Genomic DNA, 19,629 nt, shown 5'->3' with positions numbered 1-19,629 from the left:
CGGGCACCGAGCCTCAGCCCTTAGTGGTGTTGGTGGGGGTGGCTGGGGCGGGGGACTCCCCTCGCAGGATGGGTGGTGTCCCCGGCACTGGCAGGAAATAAGAAGGACTTGTCCGCCTCTGTGTCACCTCCCGGGCTGCAGTCACCGCCAGCTGTGCACTGGGGGTGTGAACGCCAGGGCCGTCCCGTCCAGTGCTGGAGGCCGGAGCCGGGCACCACGTGTGGGCAGAGCTGGCCCCTCCTGGGCCCTGGGGAGTCCATCCTGCCCTCTCCTCGTGGCCGCTGAGTCCCTCCGGTGCCCCCTGTGGCCCCTCCGTTCGGCCGCGCCCCCGTGGAGCTGCCCTGGGTGTCTTCGTGGAGACACCAGTCACAGGACTGGGGCCCCTCTAGCGACCTCATTCCAGCTGGTGACGTCGGTAAGACCCCTCGTCCCAAATGAGGTCACGCTGCAGGCTCAGGAGGTGGGACTTCAGCGTATGAGTTGGAGGGTAGGACACAGTGGGCCCAGACGAGAGCCAGGGCATCAGTGGGGAGCGTCACACAGGTCCACTGAGGGGACACGCATAGCCCCAAGGCCCAGGGGAGCTGGGGCCGCCTGGCCGCCGGGCACTTCAGCACCGTGGACAGCGGCGCGGCGGCTTCGAGGCTTCTCTGGGCCCCTCCCTGGGCGGAGCTGCTGCCCGAACCACCCCGCCCCCGCGGCCACCACCCGCCAAGTCCCGCAGACAGGACTTCACAGGCAAAGAAGGTCGTGAGGGGCCTTTGTGCCCGCAGCCCAGTGTCTTGCGCTCACGCCTGATGTCTCTCGGGCCAGGGCTGGCCGTCTTACCTGACTCCTTCCCCGGAGAACGTGGGGAATACGATTTGGAAAATAGAAATGTCAAAAGGAGGCTGGAAAGGCCACCACAGGACAGCAGACGGTCACCTCCCTGTGCCCAGAAAAGAGCACGAGGAATCTCTGAAGTGCTCCTAAAAGCCCCGAGGCGCCCACTCCCGGCAGACGCAGGGGACCGAGCGCCAGGCCCTGTGGTGGGGACGTAGCGGTGCCATCGGTTTGCACACTGTGGGAAGGACTCGGTGGACCCCGCCTACTCGGGCAGCAGCCCCGTCCCAGGCCCCGAGTGCATGGAAACCCAGGGGGACCTGGTGTGGCCGCCCCGCCATGACGCCCCAGCACAGAGCCTGGCGCCCGGCGGCAGGAGGGTGGGTGTCCACTGATGCTGCGCCTGTCCCGGGCGCAGGCTGCGTGTGCCATCCGCACCCGCCTGTGCCCGCAGACGCCAGCCCAGGCGCACATGGGCCCCAGGCGGGAAGCGCCTGTCAACCAGACGCTGGGTGACTGCAGCGGAGCGCTCATCCTGAGGCCAGGGCTCTCCCTGGGGCTGGGGGCTGGGGGCACCAGGGCTCTGGAGGCCCCTTCTCCACCTGGGAGACGTTACGTGGCTTCAGGATCATGTCACCTGTGCCCCTCGCCACCTCACTTGGGGTATGTTTGAAATACACACCGAGAACGACGTTTTTGGTGGCAAGACAGACACAACATAAAGCTCACCCTGTCCGCCGCTTTCAGTCCCCAGTAGTGGCTCGAAGCCGTGCCGTGGGTGCAGTGTCCCCCCACCCATCTCCCTGTCCCCGTAACATTAGCCCAGTCCCCCCCCCCCAGCAGGGCACCCGCCAGGCTGCTTCCCGTCTCTGTGGACTTGGTCGGCTCCGGGACCCGATCTCAGGGGATCGGCAGCTTTGTCCTCCGCCCGCCTTCTTCACTAGCAGGACATTCTCAAGGCCCGAGGTGCTGGGTGTGTCAGACCTTCACTCCTTTTCAATGCTGAGTAATATTCCACCAGGTGAGGACACCACGGTGTCCTGTACTCACCAGTCCCTTGGGTCGCGCCCCCCTTAGGCCTCAGGGAATCATTCGGCTGTGTTTGTGGGTGCCCGAGGGTCAGTTCTCTGGGGAGTGCCCCCCGAGTGGGCTGCTGGGTCATGTGGTAACGCTACCCTTTATTTCTGAGGAACTGTCTGTGACCCGACACCCGGCTCAAACGGTTTCTAACTGTTAGAGACCATTTTCAGCTCTGCCCGGCGGCCCCCGTCCCCGCCCGGGACTCGTCACACCCGGGCGGGGACGCCCCTCTCCCGCCCACTGGGTTGGAAGCACGGGGCGGTGGACACGGCTCACCATGGGTCCCTGCGGGGCTGAGGTGGACCCCGCGGAGGAGCGCTCCTGGGCGATCGTGGGGCGGAGGCGGAGACCCGGGTCCGCGTTCCGGAGCCTCAGCCAGGGCCTGGCGTCACAGGCAGCGGCCGAGGGGCGCCAGGTGGGGAGGACTCCCAGGAGCGGCCCCCGGCTCCAGGCCGGCGTGTCCAGAGGCCGCGAGCTGCGCGGTCCTCCCTGGCCTCTGTCTGCCTGGCTCCTCTGCATCTCCTGCCTCCACACCTCCCGTCGCTCCCGGGGGGCGCCAGCCTCAGCCTGGGTCCCTCTCCTGACTGGCCCTGCCCTTTACCGCCGTGCCACGCCCTCCAGCTGCGTGCCCCTTGGTGGCCTGTCCTGTGGCCCCGCCATCTTCTCGGGGCCTGGCCCGGCGATGGCCCTCCCTCCCCAGCGCCAGCCCTGCTCACCCGCAGCCAGGCCTCCTCCCTCATGCCCCGTCGCACCCTGGAGGGGGGTGGCTGTGGGCGAGCCCGGCTGCCCTCCATCGTGCCTGGCCGAGGCGCAGCTCAGCGGCGTTCAGTGCCCGCCCCGGGCAGCCGGCACCGGTCATCTCCAGAACCTTCCATGCGCCCGGTGGCAGCTCTGTCTCATGGAGCTCAATCTGCCATGCCCTCCCAGCCCCTGGCCCCCACCGTCCACTTCCTGTGTCTGTGACTACTCCAGGGACCCCCTGTGACGGACCCTGCAGGGAGTGTCCCTTGTGCCTGCATCATGTCACTGACAACTTGTGCAGCATGTCAGAGCTCTGCTCCTGTTCCTGGCTGAGTAGTATTCCAGCATGTGTCCATCCATCTGCTGGTGGACGTGGGACTGCATCCTCCACTGTGAGCGTGGGCTCTTCTCCTAACATCCCTGTTCCTCTCCCCCAGGCTGTGCCTTCCTCACCTACTGTGCCAGGGACTCCGCCATCAAAGCTCAGACTGCCCTACACGAGCAGAAGACCTTACCCGGGGTGAGTGTCGTGTGCTGTCTGGGGAGGTGGGTGGGGACTTGCTCTCAGCCTTGGGGTTCAGGCCCTTCCCAAATCAGCTGTGAAGCCTATGGCCTCTGACCCAGAAAGACAGCTAAGAGCAGAGGGCAGAAGGCACTACCAGGTGGCATCGGCCGGGGCCTCCTGCAGCTGGGCTGTGTATTACGAGGCATGTGTGGTTGGCCAGGTTGTTTACTGCACAAGTGCCTGGCCCTACATGCAAGTGTCACCGGCCTCGGAGATGAGGAAGCTCAGCAGGCAGAGGCCCTGGGCAGGACCCAGCCTGGTGTGCTGGAGGCCCAGGGAGGAGCCCTGTGGCTGCAGCAGAGGAGGTGATGGAGGCCGGGTGGGGACAGGCAGGTGGCGCAGCCCCGTGGGGCATGAGGAGCCTAGATCCTGCGGCTTTTCCCATAGAAAGGAAACAGGGCCACGGGTCCTTGTGGAGCAAAGGCAGCCACAGCCCCTGGTGTGGGGACTGCTGTGTCCCTGGTGACTAGGAGGCTGGCCTGCACACTGTCCCTGGTGAGTCTTCCTGTCCTTACTGGGTGCCAGCAAGGAAGGTCCCCCTGAGCCAGGTCCCTGGGCCCAGGGAGCCTCAGGGAGCCTGCGGGCCTCAGCTCGAGGGCTCTGGGGCTCCCCGTCCCTCTGGGGCTCTGGGGGACCCTGCAGCACCTGGCAGTCGGGCCTCACCTGACAGTGGAGAGCGAGGGTGCGCCTCGGGGCTGAAGGCGTGGCTTGCGTTGGACTCAATTTCAACAGGTCAGAAGGTGCTGGGTGGCCTCAGCTCGTTTGAAAGAAGGAAAAGCCCCCTTTGGGGGTGGCTGCGGCTCAGGTGACGGGCACTCCGGTTGCCACTTCAGTGATGCTCTCTTCTTCTCCAACTTGTCCTTGCTGTGTGACAGCGAGCCAGAAACTTAATCTCTCTGTTCTTTGGAGGGCAAAGAGATTAAGAGATTAAGATTAAAACTAGAAGAGGGCAACATGTCAATGTAGGGGGAGGAAATTGTAGAGGAGGTGGTCATGGAGGGCTTCATTGAGGAGGTGACATTTGGGAAGAAACATGATGTTTTTTGGTTTTTTTTTTTTCCGTAACTATAATGAAATACCAGAGGCAGGCTGGTCCCTAAAGGAAAAAAAAAAGGTTTATAAATAAAGCTCACCGTTCTGGAGGTCAAGGGCATGTCATTGACATTGGCTCAGATCCAGTGAGGATGCCGTGGTGGATGGTGTCACGTGACAGGAGGTGGGAGAGGAAGAGTCGTGTGATGAGCCAGGAAGCCAGAGGGAGGGGAGGAGGGTGGGCGTCCAGCTGGCCTCCCAGGAGAGCCCTGTCCACACCTCAGGGACTCGTCCCCAGGGACCTAAGCGGCTCCTCCAGGCCCATCTCTCCAAGCCCCCCCAACACCGGGGACCAAGCCCCCAACACGTGACCTGGGGACAGGCCACCTCCCAACCCCCCAGGTGACAAGAAAGGGCTCTGGGCAGATGGACAGCACGGGCAAGAGTGACCTCGAGTCTGTACAACGAAAGCCCCAAATTCACTCTCCTCCTTCTTGGACCCCCTGCCAGCACCGGCCAGCCCAGCCGGATTCCGGAGGCCAGCCCAGAGGCCGGGGGAGGTGACCGACCGCCAAGGGCCGCTCTGCCGCTGGGTCACAGGCCACCCGTGAATTCGCGGTTCCAAGCAGGAGCTCTGGGCCGAGCGGCCGCCAGGGCCGAGCCTGGGAGTGGGTTCGCCGCGTGGTCCTGACCGGGAGCTGGCCTGGGCTGGGGCCAGGCATCAGCAGGACTCTGATTTGGTGGGGAATCTGCTTCCAGGCTGGCCCCTCGGGCGGCCAGGGGTCGAAGGCCTCAGGTCCCCATCGCGGGCAGCTGGCCTCCCCAGAGCTCGGGGCCACGTGTGACAAGGAGGGAGCCACCCTTGGCGCCCGAGCCTCACAGTGGCCTCTCATTCTCCCCGCGCTTGTCACTGGACAGTGGACACTGAGAGAAGGACAGAGGGACTCACCAGTGGGCATCAGGTCCGTCCAGGGTCAGGTGCCAGCAAGCCACAGGGCAGGGGCGGACCCTGGGCTGACGCAGACCCGCTGCTGGGGGTCGCCGGGGCCGTGGCCGGTTCCGCTAAGGTGGCCTCTTCCTCGTGTGGCACCGCCCACCCGTCCTACACGCTCCCACCACGCTCCGTCCACCCGACCCTCCGTCCACCCGACCCTCCGTCCACCCGACCCTCCGTCCACCCCCGTCCACCCGACCCTCCGTCCACCCCCGTCCACCTCCGTCCACCTTCCATCCTCTACCCACCCACCGTCCCTCCTCCCTCCTCCCTCTGTCCATCTGTCCCTCCCTCCCCCCGTCCTCCCGTGTCCACTCCTTTGACACAGTCTCCCTGGGCACCTGCTCCTTGCGGGCACTCTGCTGAGCTTCCCTGGGACCTGTCCCCTCCCAAGTGGCCCCGCCGTCTGCGGGTGCCCACACTTGGCCCGTGACGCCCTCTGAAGCAGCTCCTCGCTCAGGCCCTGGCGCCACCTCCCCTCCCCGTCCCCAAAGCCCTGGTCCCCACATTCTGCTCTCAGAGTGTCTCCCTCTGTGTCACCTCGTCCCCGACGCTGCTGCTGTGACACCTTGAGCTTGAATCTCGGCTCTACCCAGCCGAGCTGGGCCCCAGGACGAGTGTCTCTGCCGCTCGGTGTCCCTGTCCCCTGACCATCTGGACAGACTTGGAGGCTGAGGGCAGAAGCAGGTCCTTGTCCCCAGGGATCCCCACTCCCTCACACTGAGGGCCCTGACCCCTCAGTCCAGGACTCGCGGGGACGGCTGTCCCACCTGCACTCCCTCCAGCTGCCCGCGGGGGCCGGGTGTCTGTGTCCGGCTCGTGTGTCCCTGGCTGGCCTTTCCTCAGCTCTGGTCTGGCGTAGGGCAGGGGACAGCAGCCGAGACCAGCAGGGAGTGACCGCCGCGGCGCCTGTGGAGGTGGAGAAGCCCGTGGGTCGAGCAGACTGAGGAGGGGTCTCGGTGCAGATGGGCGGCCAGGGGCCTGGCAGCAGGTGACCTCAGGGGTGGATGTGCCCGAGGCTCCCGGGCCCCGGGTGGAGCAGGCCCGGTTTCCTAGGGCAGCTGTGGCCATGGGCTGTGGTCAGGCTCGGGCAGCGGGCTCTGCCTCTCACCGCTCAGGAGCCAGGGCCAGAGTCAGGGGGTGGCAGGGCCACTCCGGGCTCCTGGGAGAGCGGCCCACGTGAGCCCTGGCCTGTGGTGGCATCCACTGCTGGCCCTGGTCACCTGCACCCCTGCCCCGGCTTCCCGCAGCCTCCCCAACTCTCTCAGGGCCTCTCGATCTCCCGACAGAGATCTGGGGGGTCGGGGCTCCCCACAGCTGGACGTGCGAGGCCCAGGGCTGACCCTCGGCACCCCACGAAGGAAAGAGATAAAACGCAGGTCAAAGGAGATACTGCCCAGAGCAGAGTGCCCGGAACTCAGAGGGTGACAAAGCGCCCACCTCTGTCCCCTGCAGGGCGGTCCAGCTGCCCCTGCCCGGGGCCCCTGGCTTCCAGCTGAAGGGGCACATCTGGACTTTGCTTGTGGCTTTTCCACGTGGCCACACCTCCCTTCCCTCACGCCAGGTGCTGCCCAGTGCTGCCTGCCCACGAGGATGGGGGCGTTTTGCTTCCTGTGGAGAGTGGGGACCACAGGTTGTCATTGTGGACTCTGGGCTGGGCTCGCAGTGGGGCCCTCAGGTGCCAGGATGAGGAGCCGGCGTCCACCCGGGCAATAGGGAGCCACAGCAGCATTCGGAGGAGAAGGGGCTTGGTGCGGTGCATGGCAGAGGTGGGGTCAGCGGGAGAGGACAGTGGAGTGTGGGCGGGGCAGCCAGACGGGGTCCACCCTGCTCCCCCCCTCACACCATCTGGCTGGGGTCTTCCCTGGGCCCCAAATCTTCTAAAGGATCACGTTTCAAATAGGGTGGACTCTTGGCTTCACCCCGGGGCAGCAGAGGACCCTCCGGCAGGCCCTGCCCTCTCAGGGGCCCCGTGTCCCCACCTGTGACACTTCAGGGCACGTGGCTGGGAGCAGAGGACTGGGTCCCACCCACCCAGCGCACGCCCACCCATGCCAAAGGCCCAGGACCCCCGGAGTCCTGCCCCGGGACCTCCCTAGGTAGATGGGATGGGTCCTCAGAGGGCCCGGGGACACCAGCAGGACCTGGCCCGCCTCTGCCCGCCTGCCCCTCTGGTCTTCCCCGTGGCATCATGTTGGTGGGGATTAAATGGTCACTGTGTGCTCCGACTGGGGAGACTGTCTGACCGCCCCAAACTCCTACGCCTGCTTCAGAACCCCTGCACACAGCCATCTTCCCGGAGCCTGGGACAACTTTTGGTCCTTGGGTCCCCTGGGCTCCAGCGTGACCCTTCTCTCCTCCACCCGCCCTGACCCCCGGAGTGCCAGTGTCTGCCAGTCTCCCCTGGGGTGGATGAATGTGGGGTCCCCTGGGATCCCAAAATTTCTCGACTTGGACCAGCCGGAAACGTTGTGGAATAAATAAAGGAAGGGGGGGTCGGGAGGGCTGCAGGGTGGGGAGCGCCCGCGGTGAGGAGGGAGGGAGGGCAGGCGGCGGACACCTCGGCGGGACAGATGGAGAGAGGGAGCCGGAAGGAGGTGGGCAGAGGCAGATGGGCGGGCAGGGGCGCAGGAGGGGTGGCGGCCGGCCTGCGCGTGGTGTGCGCCTGTGCGCCCAGGGCGGCCGGGCGGGCGGCGGCACGTGGATGCCAGCCTGGCGCGGCCCTGGCCGGTGGGTAAGGCAGGCGCTGGGCTGCGGGGCGGGGACCACCGGGCCCCAGAGACGGGTGCGGTGTGGGGACCTGGAGGGAGGGCTGCCCACCGGCTTCCTGGGCCAGATTAGGACCCCCTTCCCCACCACCAGGCTGCCCCAGGAGGGGGGCCTCCCAGGGGGAGGCGGAAGGTCCCCGTGTCCAGCGGCCGAACCAAGGGCGCGGATGGAGGGCAGGTACCCCAGGCCCCGAGAATGGGGTGGAGATGGAGGTTGGGTGATGGGGGCGGATGCTCTCCCGCGGCCGCCCCTCCCTCCCTCCCTCCCTCCCTCCCTCGGCCCATCCATCTCTCCAAGATCATATTTAAATCTCTCTTTTGTGCGAGGCAAGCGCTGGGCTCGCCCCTCAGAGGCGGTTTCCATGGCAACAACAATTGCCAGCTTCCGTGTGGTGAATCAGCGTTGCCATGGTAACCCCATCCTCATCTGCCCAAGGTGCTGGGAGGAGGGAGGAGGTGAGGCCCGCGGAGGCGGGTGGGAGAGGAGGGGGAGCAGGAGCTGGGTCCCAGGTGCCCCCGTCCCCCACGTTGGCCACCCCAACCCAGAAGCTGATGGCATCTGGTTGAAATAATCTCCCCTCAACCTCCAGCTAGCAGGGTGTGGTGCCCAGGTGCAGAGGGCCTGGGGGTGAGGTGCAGCGCGGGCTGATGGAGGGGGAGGGAGATGCTTTGGGCCTTTCCTAGGTGGTCTGAGGTGGTGGCTGCTGGTGGCTTTGGGGCAGGGGATGGGTTGGGGACAAACAGAGGCCTCTCTGGTTCTGGGGCTCCTAAAGCCGAGTTCAAATCGAGGCAGCACTCAGAAAGGAGGAGGGTATCAGAGGGGGAGGGTCTTAGCGAGACAGGAGGAGATGGGGGAGGGGGAGGGGACTCCGAAAGGGGTGGGGCTCGAGAGGGAGGGAGCCAGCTGGGGGGGCTCAGAGCAGCGGGGGTGCTTGACTGAGGCGCCCAAGTGGGCTTGCAGCTGGGATAGAGGTGAAGGGGTCCAGAGGGGCGGAGCCGCGGGAGGGGGAGGGGCTGCACCGCGGGGAGCTGCTGCCCACCGGCCCTGCCCAGCTCGGCCGCCGCTCTTGATTTTGCCGTCGGGAAGGTGGGTGCACCAGGTGCCGGTCTCGGGTTGTCCTGTAGTCTCGCGTGGTTGGAAAAGCTGGCCTGGGGGGCCTTCTCGGCTGGACCTCAAAAGTCTGAGGTGGAAAGAGGGGTCCAGAGACTGCAGGGCTAACGGGATGTCCCTCTGGGAGGCCCTGGTCCAGCCAAGGGCACCTTCCTATGCTGGGAGACACAGGCGGGTTCAGTTCTGCAAGTTCCTCTGATGGCTCCACATCCTGCCCTGTGTGGACTGACCAGGGTCCCCAGCTGGAGGGACAGCAAGACAGACACTTCCGGCCCTGAGGCGGGGGAGCCTGGGGCCCAGAGGTGGGGGGACTGCCAGCCTGGGGGCCTTAGAGCTGGGTTCTGACGGATGAACAGGAGTTCCCCAAGTCTCCACTTGAGGAGGAGAGCCCTGTCCAGGACCAGTGGACCCTTGCCTCCCTGCTTCTGCCCTCACACCTCAAATTCAGCTCGTGCCCGGGACTGAGCATGTGCCGAGGTGCCACAGTGGAGAGCAACTTCCACAGAAATGTGGCTTTCAGTACTGGGGGTTGGGGACAGGGGATTCCAGAACAATGGAACCGTGGGCCCAGATGACCTGCTGGTCCACTGGGGTATGACAGTCCTTCCACCCAAAGCTCATGGGACCTGCCTAAAAGTAGTTGCCTGAGTGTATCTGTTAGCTACTGCTGGGTAACACACGGTCCCAGGCATTTTGTCTAATCCCTACTCTGTGGGTTGGCGAATGCAATTGGGGCTTGTTGGATGATTCTTCTGCTGGCCCCTCCTGCGGGTCATCAGTAGCTCACCCAAGTTTTCCCCCCTGGCATCTCAGGGCTCCAAAAGGGCAAGGGACAAGGCTTCTTGAGGCCCAGGCTCAGAACTTGCGCCACATTCTGTTGGTCGGATCTGTTGGTTGGACCAAGGCACACACACAGCCAGGTCCAGATGCTGGGGCTGGGGAAAAACACCCCACTTCTTGATGTCAGGAACTGCAAAGTGGCATCACCTACAAGGTCGGGAGGAATGCAGCCACCTTTGCAAGTAGCCTGTCGGGTTTGGAGAGGCAGTCTTCCTGGCGGAAGGGATGATAGCCAGTGGATTTTGAAAGCTAAGAGTTTGCCATTCGGTCCCACCCGGGGGCTTGTGTGTCATTTGGTTTGACTGGGATGTTAAGGGGCTGGGGGCTGGTGGATGCTGAAGCAAGGGAGGTGAGCACGGGTGCCCAGCAGGGCTCAGGAGTGGCCGGCTGCCCATCTTGATTTTGCCTTCCCCCTCTTTCCACAGATGGCGCGACCGATCCAGGTGAAGCCTGCAGACAGCGAAAGCCGCGGAGGTAGTTGTCATCTCTCCACGGCTGCCGGGCTGGGGTCGGCAGAGGAATGGGGAGGAGGGAAATCCCTTCCTACCTCTCACGGAAGGGGACAGTGGGTGGGGCCTGTGGATCGCAGCTGGCCTTGGCTGCCAGAGCCGCAGCGTTCACACGCCCCCTGGTGGTGGGACCGGTCCAGGAACGGGGTTCTGCCCAAGACCAGCTGCTTGCAAATACCCCACCCCTTTCAGGGTGTGCTAATGGGGGTCTTCAGAGAGGATGGGGTCCCGAGGGCTATGGGTCGGTCTCTGGGACGTGCGCGTGCGTGTTTGCAGGTGTGCATGCGCGTGCATTCCTGTGTCCAGACGTGCAGACTTGCTGCGCTGCAGCTGCTACACATGAACACATGCGTGCAACGTGCCGGGCACCCACCCGCTTGCATGCACGACTGTGCCTGGCCTATGCGTGGGCATGTGTGCTCACGCCCGTGTGCTTGGCTGTTGGAGCTGGGTGTGCGGGCTGACGTGCAGGCTGGGGCCAGAGTCTGTGTGGGGCTGCACCCTGGAGGCCTGCTCAGCTGTCTTTAGTGGCCCCGAGCCTAGCCGTTCTTCTCCCTACCCTGGGTGGAGGGAAGCTAAAGGGGAGACCCAGGGGAGGGGAAGGTGCGGGCAGGACTGTTGGGACCTCTGTGTATGTGTAGGAGCCTGGTTAAGCCTGTCTGGGTCGGGAACCGCTTTTACTTTCCACCCTGGCTGCCATGTGGGAAGCAGGAGAGGGGCAGGCCTGTGGGTCTGCAGGACTCCTGCACCCCTCCGCCCCCACATCTGATTCTGGCTCCTTCTCCTCTCTTCCTGCTTCTCTGGTTCCCTCTGCTCTCTCTCTCTTTCTCCCTAATGCTCAGCCTCTCGGCTTCTCTCTTCCTCCCACCCTTTTGAGTGACAGCTGCCCAAGAAGGGTTTCCATAGTAACCAGCTCACCATCCCTGGGAGATGAAGCTGCTACTTTCCTGATTACCAGGGAGCAGTGCCATTACAGAGGGGCACGGCTCTAGTGTCTCAAGGGAGAGGCTGGCCCAGCCCCTGGCCCCAGACTCAGGCAGATCCAGCCGCCCCCCACCCAGGTGCACCAGGTGGGGCTCCAGGCTTCCCTGGCACTGGGCCTGGTGCACATGACCTCTCACTGGACATCGGTTGACTCTGTCTCCCAGCCCCAGAAGGGTTGGGCAGGGGGTTCTGCTAGTCACTGTTGAGAGCAGGGTCCTGAGTGTACCCAGGCTTGCAGACTTGGTACAGCAAGGTGGTACCCAGCACCATGGTCCTGTGGGTGGGCTCTGGGGTGCACAGAGGGAGACTGTCTTTGCCCGGGAGCAGCCAAACAGGGCCTGGGACGCCCGCAAAGGCTGCGAGATGGGAACGCTCAGGGTACAGAGGGTATTGGAGGGATCTGGGCAGGCATAGGCTGGCCGTCCTTGCTTTGAGGCTGTGTCCCCCGATGCCCTGCACGCGCAGAACAGGAGCCAGCGAACCTGGGCGAACCTTGTCCATGCGCACTGGAGGGCCAGAGAAATCACGGAGGCCCGGGACTCGGCTGAGGTGGTGTCTCCGCCCACAGGGGACCGGAAGCTGTTCGTGGGGATGCTGAACAAGCAGCAGTCGGAGGAGGATGTGCTGCGGCTGTTCCAGCCCTTCGGGGTCATTGACGAGTGCACCGTGCTCCGGGGGCCCGACGGCAGCAGCAAAGGTGATGGGGGTGGGGCCTGAAATGAGGTGGGGCTGCTCCAGGGGCGGGGCCGCGGGAAGGGACGGGGCGGCCTGGGCACGTGGAGGGGAGCGGCCGGTGGGCGGGTCCAGTGGGAGGGGCTGGCTCCGTCCTGCATTCTGGGGACAGCATCTGGACCTTGTGAGGGTGCCGGGCTGTTGGCGGGACGCGGGGTGGAGCCGCTTCCCGGGACGCGCTGCGCTGGGCCCCCAAGTGCTTTTGGAATCGTCACAAATTGTGCTGCCATCTGCCCAATTCCCGACACTTCACCACACTACCCAGAGCCGCCTGGCACTTTCTCCGCGCTGTCTATCAGGAGGTGTCCGCTGTCTGCCTGCCCTGGGGCCTCTGTCCATGCGGCCCTCTGGCTGGATTTGCCAGTGTCTGGTGGTCTCTGGCCTGGTGGCACACGGCCCCCTCCGCATGCCTCTGGACATGGCCAGGTCTGTCTGCAGTCCCTGTGCTTAGCCTGACTCTACCCCAAGACTGCCCTGTCCAGTGGTGTGTCGTCGCCTCTGTCCTGCATTCTGGGGACAGCATCTGGACCTTGTGAGGGTGCCGGGCTGTTGGCAGGCCTGGCCCTCCCTCGTTCTGACAGACAGGGCTCCCCGAGGTCCCGCCATGCTCTGTTTGTGAAAACAGCTGCCAGGCCGCCTGGTTTTCTGGCTGACCAACTGAATGGGTGACAGGCCACTGGGCGTGCGGTGGCCGAGGTTGCTGGGCGACTGTCTGGCCCCGACCCTCTGGTTGCACAGCAATCTGAACAAGCAGTGGCTGTCTTCCAGCTGCGACTGCTGGGTGTCTGGCTGTGTGTCTTGTGTGGCCACCGGGGCTCCCTGTGGCCACCCTCCCACCCTCTCATCCTCTGAACCCGCACCTCCCCTCCCCCTGTCTTGGAACAGGCTGTGCCTTCGTGAAATTCTCTTCTCACACAGAGGCCCAGGCGGCCATCCACGCCCTCCACGGCAGCCAGACCATGCCGGTGAGTAGGAGTGCCCTTGGCCATGGTAGGGGGCATGGGCAGTGAGGGGGACAGGGACAGAATCATCATCGCAGCCAGTCAGTGGCCTCTGGCTCTTCTTCAGAGAGGGCACAGGGGGCAGAGAGCCTATAGCCCTGGGCTGTGGGGAAGGTGCAGGCGAGTGTGTGTGTGTGCAAGTGTGTGTGGGAGGGTGGGCGTGCGTGTGCTACAGGTGTGCGCTGTGTGCGCGTGCATGCGAGTGCTGTTGCGAAGGCATGATTATTAGTAGGTGTGTTGAGAGTGCAGTATGCACGCGTGTGCACTTGTACAGATATGGTGCTCGCGTGTGCTCATGTAAGTGTGTGTATGTGAATTAGTGCACATGTGTGTTAGACCTGAGTGTGCAAACCTGCGTGAGCCTGGATGACAGGGCAGTGTGTGTGTGCTGCGGGTTTGTGCGGCCACTGTGCCTGTGTGTGCCAGCATGCCTGCGCACACGTTGGGTGGTGTGTGTGCACACCGAGTCTGTGCTGGCCGGGGGAGGTGGACGGTGCGCGTGGATGTGTGGGCCAGCGGGTGTGAGCGTGTGCATGCATGTGTGTGCGTGGGGGGGGGCGAGCTGGGGAACATGACGAGGACAGGGTGGGGATGGGCATGGCAGGCAGGAGGGACAGTGGAAGATGGGGCTCGAGGTCCTGCTGTTCAGGACAGAGGAGCCCAGGCTTTCTCCTCAGGCAGGGGTTTCTGGCTGACCCTGGCTGGGCGACTGTCCGGCCGTCTGCTCACAGAGCTGCTGTCTCCCAGCCACCCTTCCCCCAGATTCAGGGAGGCCCGGCCAGTAGCGACTGTTCCTTTGGGTCAAACAAGGGGATGGAGGGGTGACCGGGGGCCTGGACCCAGGTCCAGGTCGGGGAGCATAAGGCCTGAGCTGGGGCCGGGTGGACAGGAGGGCCAGTCTGGAAAGACGCTGGTGAGGGTACAGGGTCCTACTGGCCCACTGGCCCTGGCGGAGGGGAGGAGGCGCGTCTCGGGGGTTCGAGGCGAGATGGGGCCCCAGGAGCCACCCTCTCTGCACACAGATGTCCACATCTGCCGGCCCCAGGTTCAGCTCTCCTCCTCAGTTGTCCTCCAGAGCTGGGGACAGGCTTTGTGTGCTCAGAGCTGTCTCTTGCCAGAGCGGGGGGCCCTGTGGGAACGAGCTCTCTGGGGGTCAGCAGGTCAGCAAGGGCAGGCTGCAGCAGGCACCTGGGGGCTGGCGGGAGGGTCTGACTGGAGGGAAAGCTTCTCCCTTCCCAAACCCCAGGGTCAGGGTCAGCTGCCTTTGACGGGTGGAGAGCTGGCCCTGTGCCCCTGTGGCTGTGTCCTGATGTAAAGCCCCTGCTGGCCACTGCCTGGGCTGCCTGTTGGTGTGACATCCATATCTCAGCCCAGCTGGGTGAGCTGTCCCATAGTTGCAACACTATCCTAGCAGGTGTGTCTTCTAGCTGTTGCTCCCGGTGGGTGACAGTCCCCTAGGTGGTGCATGCACTGTGCCCCAGACGCAGCTGGACGTAGCACCTATGCAGACACCAGGCCTGGGATGCTGACGGCCACCGGGCTTCCTGTGGCCTCAGCTCCTGCAGCTGTGAGCTGCAGACATGGCTGCGGTGCTGGCATCGGCTGCCCTCACGGAGGTGCCTGGGCTGGCAGGCTTGGGGGCCTCAGGTCCTGGCTACCTCCTGCCCTTCTCCCCCTGCTTGCCCCCAACCCCCCAGGGAGCCTCCTCCAGCCTGGTGGTCAAGTTCGCGGACACCGACAAGGAGAGGACGCTGCGGCGCATGCAGCAGATGGTGGGCCAGCTGGGCATCCTGACGCCGTCCCTCACCCTGCCCTTCAGCCCCTACAGTGCCTACGCCCAGGCTGTGAGTGGCCCCAGCAGATGGGCTGTGTCCCCAGCTCCCAGTGCGGCTCTCCCTTGTGCCCGCCTCTTGGCCTTCCTCCTGTGCCTTGCTCCACCTCTCGGGCTCAGGACCTGTCCTGTGTGGCTGAGCCCCCAACTCCAAGCTGATTCCTTCCAAGCCTAGAAGAACCCCTACCCATGAACCGAACCCCAAGTCCAGGCTAAAACTCGAATTCTGGGCAGAACACAATGCCAGGCTCACTTACCAAATCTAGACTGAGCCCTGACCCCACCTTGACACCAAACTCAGACTGAGTTCCTAACCCAGGCTGCACCCTGGCCCTGAACTAACCCCTAGTCTCAGATTAAGACCTACCGTGGGCTGAACCAAGATCCTGGCTGCCTCAAATCTAGATGAGGTCCAGTTCTGGCTCCATCCCCAATCCAGGCGAAGCCGGAGCTCTGACCTGCTTGAGCCCGGGTGAAGCTTCCGTTTCCAGCTGAACCCTGAGCTGTTCTGAGCCTTGATCCCCGACTGAGCCCTGATTCCAGCCAAGACGCACCCAGCACGACACACCCCTTCTCCCAGTCGCTGGACCAGCCTCCCCTTTGAGCCTTGATCTCAAGGCAGACCGTGCCCACTGATGTCCTCTCTGTCCCCAGCTCATGCAGCAGCAGACGACTGTGCTGTCCACCTCGGGCAGCTACCTGAGCCCCGGTGTGGCCTTCTCACCCTGCCACATCCAGCAGATCGGTGCCGTCAGCCTTAATGGGCTGCCTGCCACACCCATTGCTCCTGCCTCTGGTGAGCATCTGTCAGGGGCCCAGGATGGATGGGCAGGACCCCAAGCCAGCAGCCAAGGCTCCCCTGACCTCTTCCTCTCCACAGGGCTGCACTCGCCCCCGTTGCTGGGCACGGCTGCCATGCCGGGCCTCGTGGCTCCCATCACCAATGGCTTCGCAGGTGTTGTGCCCTTTCCTGGTGGGCACCCTGCCCTGGAGACTGTGTATGCCAATGGCCTTGTGCCCTACCCAGGTAACTCAGAGTGGTCCCCTGAAGCCCAGTGGAACAAGCATGAGTCCACACCCCCTGGAGCCCAGGGAGCAGAAGGGCGGACGAAGGAGTCCCAGCAGAGCGGATGGGAGCTGTGGTCCCTGGAAGGGAGGCCTGGCAGGTGGGAACAGAGGAGGTAGCCCGGGTGGTTCTGGGTTCACATTTCAGTTTGGTGGCCCAGGGTTGTGTGAGTCTCAGCTCATCCAGAAAATGGGGACCAGGTGTGGTGGTGCAGGCCCGTGATCCCAGTAGCTCCGGAGGCTGAGGCAGGAGGATTGCAAGTTCAAGGCCAATCTCCGCAACTTAGTGAGGCCTTGTCTCAAATATTCAAAAGGGCTGGGGATGTAGCTCAGTGGTAGAGCACCCCTGGATTCAAACCCCAATATTGAAAAACAAACAAACAAAAAAACAGAAAATGAGGCTAATACCATCACCTCACGAGGACAGCACCAAAAGTCATACATGTTAATTGTCCCGATTGGGGAGGACATGGATGCCTTCATCCATTCATTCGCTGAATAAATACTGACTGTGCACCGATTGGGCAGCAGCTGCCCTTGTGGGTCAGGCAGGCACTTCTCCCTACCCTATACCCCTCCCAAAGCCTCCTGCCAATAAGTCTTCTCTACCGTGGAGGAGATTCTGGTTTAAACTCTTTACTTTGTAATAACTGGAGGCTAGGTGCGTGCATAGGTGTGTCCTTCGCCCACCTCATCTGCCTGCTTGCTGGGCACTGGCATCTCACCACCATGGCGGAGGGTCAGGACACTGACCTAGCTATGTACAGCCCGCTCTTTCACCTTGCCCCTATGTGTGTCTGTGCCATTTTGTTAACATATCTGCATAACCACCACAATCAAGACACAAACGCTTGCCATCCCTTCAGTCCCAGCCACCACCCTGTCCTCTAGCGGCCTCTGCATTGGAGCAGAATTTTCGGCAGTTTTCCCCAGACTCAGCGGTTTGGGTGGTGGGGACAACCTCTCCGGCTCCTCTTCCACGGCAGCCAGAGGTCTCGGCGGGGTGGGATCCGCAGGGCATCTGATGTACCAGCGGTGGGAAGAGGATGGGGCAGAGTGAGGGGAGGGAGGGCTGAGTGGAGAAGCAAGGGAGGAGTGAGGGTCACCCCTGAAAGCCAGGGGGTCAGGACAGGGCCAGCAAGATGAGGGGGTGGTTAAATTCGTTGGAGTCTGAGAAACCCGGGGTCCTGTTGGCTTCTGCGATTGGCTCTCTGAGCGGCTCCGAGCGAGAGGCTTCCCCTCTCAGCCTCGGTGTCCCTACCTGTAAAAACGGGGTCAAACCCACAGCGGGTCAGCACACAAGCGAAGCGGGGGCGCACGTCCCTTTCCCTCCCTCCTGCTCTTAAGGACGGGGGTGGCTGGAGGACTTCTGCCGCCCCCGGCCCACTCTGCCCCTCCATCTGCCCCGCAGCTCAGAGCCCGACGGTGGCGGAAGCGCTCCACCCGGCCTTCTCGGGAGTCCAGCAGTACACAGGTAGGGCGGCAGCCCGGCGCAGCGAGCGGACCCGCCCCTTCTCCACCGGCCACGGCCGATTCTGGCCACACCCCTCCCCCCTCCGGTGCCCAGTCACACCCCCTGCCTCTGGCCCCACCCACTCAGGTCACACCCCTGTCCTGCTTTCATCCTCTGGCAAGGTTCCTGGCCGCACTCCTGCCACCCCCAAAACCGGACCCCCAAAGTGGACCGGTCCCTTAAGGCCCGGGCTTCAACACAGCCCCACCACCTGGGTTTGCGCTGCGGCCTGGGGCTCCCCTTTACCACGCCTCCGGCCCCGCCCCAGCACCTGACCACGCCCCTCTCCTGCTCTCCGGACTGACCACGCCTCTGCCAAAGTCCCGGCCCCGCCTCTGGCTCCGCTTCCTAAGGCCTCACGGTGGCCTCGCCTTCTGCTCTGGCCCTGCCCCCTCCAATGTGGCCTCGGTCCTTCCTTCCTCTGGGGCCCACCCCGGTAGCCACTCTCCCTTGTGGCCGTGGCCCTGCCCCTTGCTGTACCCCACCCTGTGTCCTTCAAGTTGTGTTCCCGCACACCTTCCGCCCCGCCCCTTGCCCCGCCCCTCGCGGATGCCCCCGGCCCCGCCCCCCAGCGCAGCTCCACCCCGCTCCTGTTAGGCCGCTGGCGCCCCGCTCCCGCCCCACCCCTCGAGTCAGGGCCCCGCCCCTCATCCCTGTGCCCGGCCCCGCCCCCTGACCACGACTCCCTCCCGCTCCTGTTGGGCCGCCGGTGCCCGCTCCCGCCCCACCCCTCGAGTCATGGCCCCGCCCCTCATCCATGGCCCGGCCCCGCCCCTGAGCCCTGGCACCGCCCCGAGGCCTTGGCCCCGCCCCGCCCGCGCCGCCCGGCTCCGCCTCACGCCCGCTCGCCGGGTGTCTCGCTCCGGTCTCCGCAGCCATGTACCCCACCGCGGCCATCACGCCCATCGCGCACAGCGTGCCCCAGCCGCCGCCCCTCCTGCAGCAGCAGCAGCGAGAAGGTGAGGCGGCCGCGACCTCCCCGGGCGCCAGCCCCGCCCTCTGACCTCCGGGCCTCGGGGACCTGCGGGGAGCGCGCGGTCCGAGCCGGTTCCCGGCCGGGCGCAGCTGCACGGCGCCTGGGCCTTCTCTGGCTGGCCACGGAATCTCCCTCTCTCATCCTCAGTTTGCTCCCCTGGACAGTGGGAGCCGTGCTGGCCCCCACCAGCCTCTCCAGAGGCCAGGAATTTGGGAGAGAAACCCTTGAGGTTGGGGCCTGGCACGCTCGAGGAGCGGCTGGGTAAACCGAGGCCTCTCCAGGAAAGCCAGGGCTGTCCAGGGAGGGAGGACATAGATTCAGGAGTCTGACAGCTGAAGTTCAAGTCCGTGCATTTCTGATTCGAGGAGGCCCCTGTGCCTCAGTTTCTTCCTCTGCAACACCTGTGTCCATCTGGGCCCCGGGGGTGACCGGGAGTGAGGGCGTCTTCAGGACAGGCGACCAGCCAGAGAAGCTCCAGGCCATCCCATGACAAGGGCGCCTGACTCCACGGCTTGGCCCAGTTTCTCCCTTGACATTGGCCCGTGGGTGGGAGCCTACTTTGGGGTGAGCGCTGGGCTGAGGGGGCCCCCTGGCTGTGCCAACCAGCTGCTTCCCGTGGTGGGTCAGATAGCATGTCCTCTGGAGGCTGTGTGACAAGCCACTACCCCAGACCATGTGTTTGTCAAGAGTCGCGGCCAGCACCTCCACATGTCAGGCATTCCCAGGACCTCGCAGCACCCCCATTTCTTACCACAGGATGGCACCAGCAGGGACTCTGTAGCATCACTGTGTCCTTTTTTTGAGGGGGGATGACTCTGGCCTGGGTGTCCCCTCCAAGCCCCTCTCCACCTCCGCCCTCAGCCTGAGTGGACTGGGTGAAAGTTGTCTGAAACCCTCCGCCTTCCGCATCTGCAGGTTTGGAATCAAGGATTCAACCAAGGTCAGGTGGAAATATGCAGACAAGTGTCATTTTGTCAGCACTGAACACATAAGGACCGTTCCCTGTCCTTATCCCCAGTACAGTGTAGCCACTGTCCGCACAGCGTTGGCATTGTATTAGGTGCT

At 64.2% G+C, this 19,629-nt stretch overlaps 1 protein-coding gene across 12 annotated transcripts in view; it reads left to right on the top strand.

Annotated features, from left to right (window-relative positions):
• Celf5 (CUGBP Elav-like family member 5) overlaps positions 1-19,629 on the top strand; it is a 32,724-nt gene that overhangs the window by 9,999 nt on the left and 3,096 nt on the right. For 3 of the 12 annotated variants that reach the window (XM_027952537.3, XM_027952529.3, XM_027952522.3), the window contains exons 2-11: positions 3,081-3,163; positions 10,379-10,427; positions 12,015-12,143; positions 13,064-13,143; positions 14,877-15,023; positions 15,665-15,806; positions 15,891-16,037; positions 17,487-17,549; positions 17,773-17,778; positions 18,464-18,547. In XM_027952537.3, the coding sequence (XP_027808338.2) occupies positions 3,081-3,163; positions 10,379-10,427; positions 12,015-12,143; positions 13,064-13,143; positions 14,877-15,023; positions 15,665-15,806; positions 15,891-16,037; positions 17,487-17,549; positions 17,773-17,778; positions 18,464-18,547 (930 nt within the window). Of the gene's footprint in view, positions 1-3,080; positions 3,164-10,378; positions 10,434-11,881; positions 11,887-11,995; positions 12,144-13,063; positions 13,144-14,876; positions 15,024-15,664; positions 15,807-15,890; positions 16,038-17,486; positions 17,568-17,772; positions 17,779-18,463; positions 18,548-19,629 lie in introns of all 12 variants that reach the window. The other 9 variants (XM_027952533.3, XM_027952524.3, XM_027952519.3 and 6 more) reach the window with 6 other exon arrangements.

The sequence above is a fragment of the Marmota flaviventris genome, chromosome 1 (assembly GCF_047511675.1).
Source record: "Marmota flaviventris isolate mMarFla1 chromosome 1, mMarFla1.hap1, whole genome shotgun sequence".
In the NCBI taxonomy this organism is placed as follows: Eukaryota; Metazoa; Chordata; class Mammalia; order Rodentia; family Sciuridae; genus Marmota; species Marmota flaviventris.
Note: the sequence above shows the minus strand (reverse complement) of the source record. Positions and strands in the feature narration are given on the sequence as shown.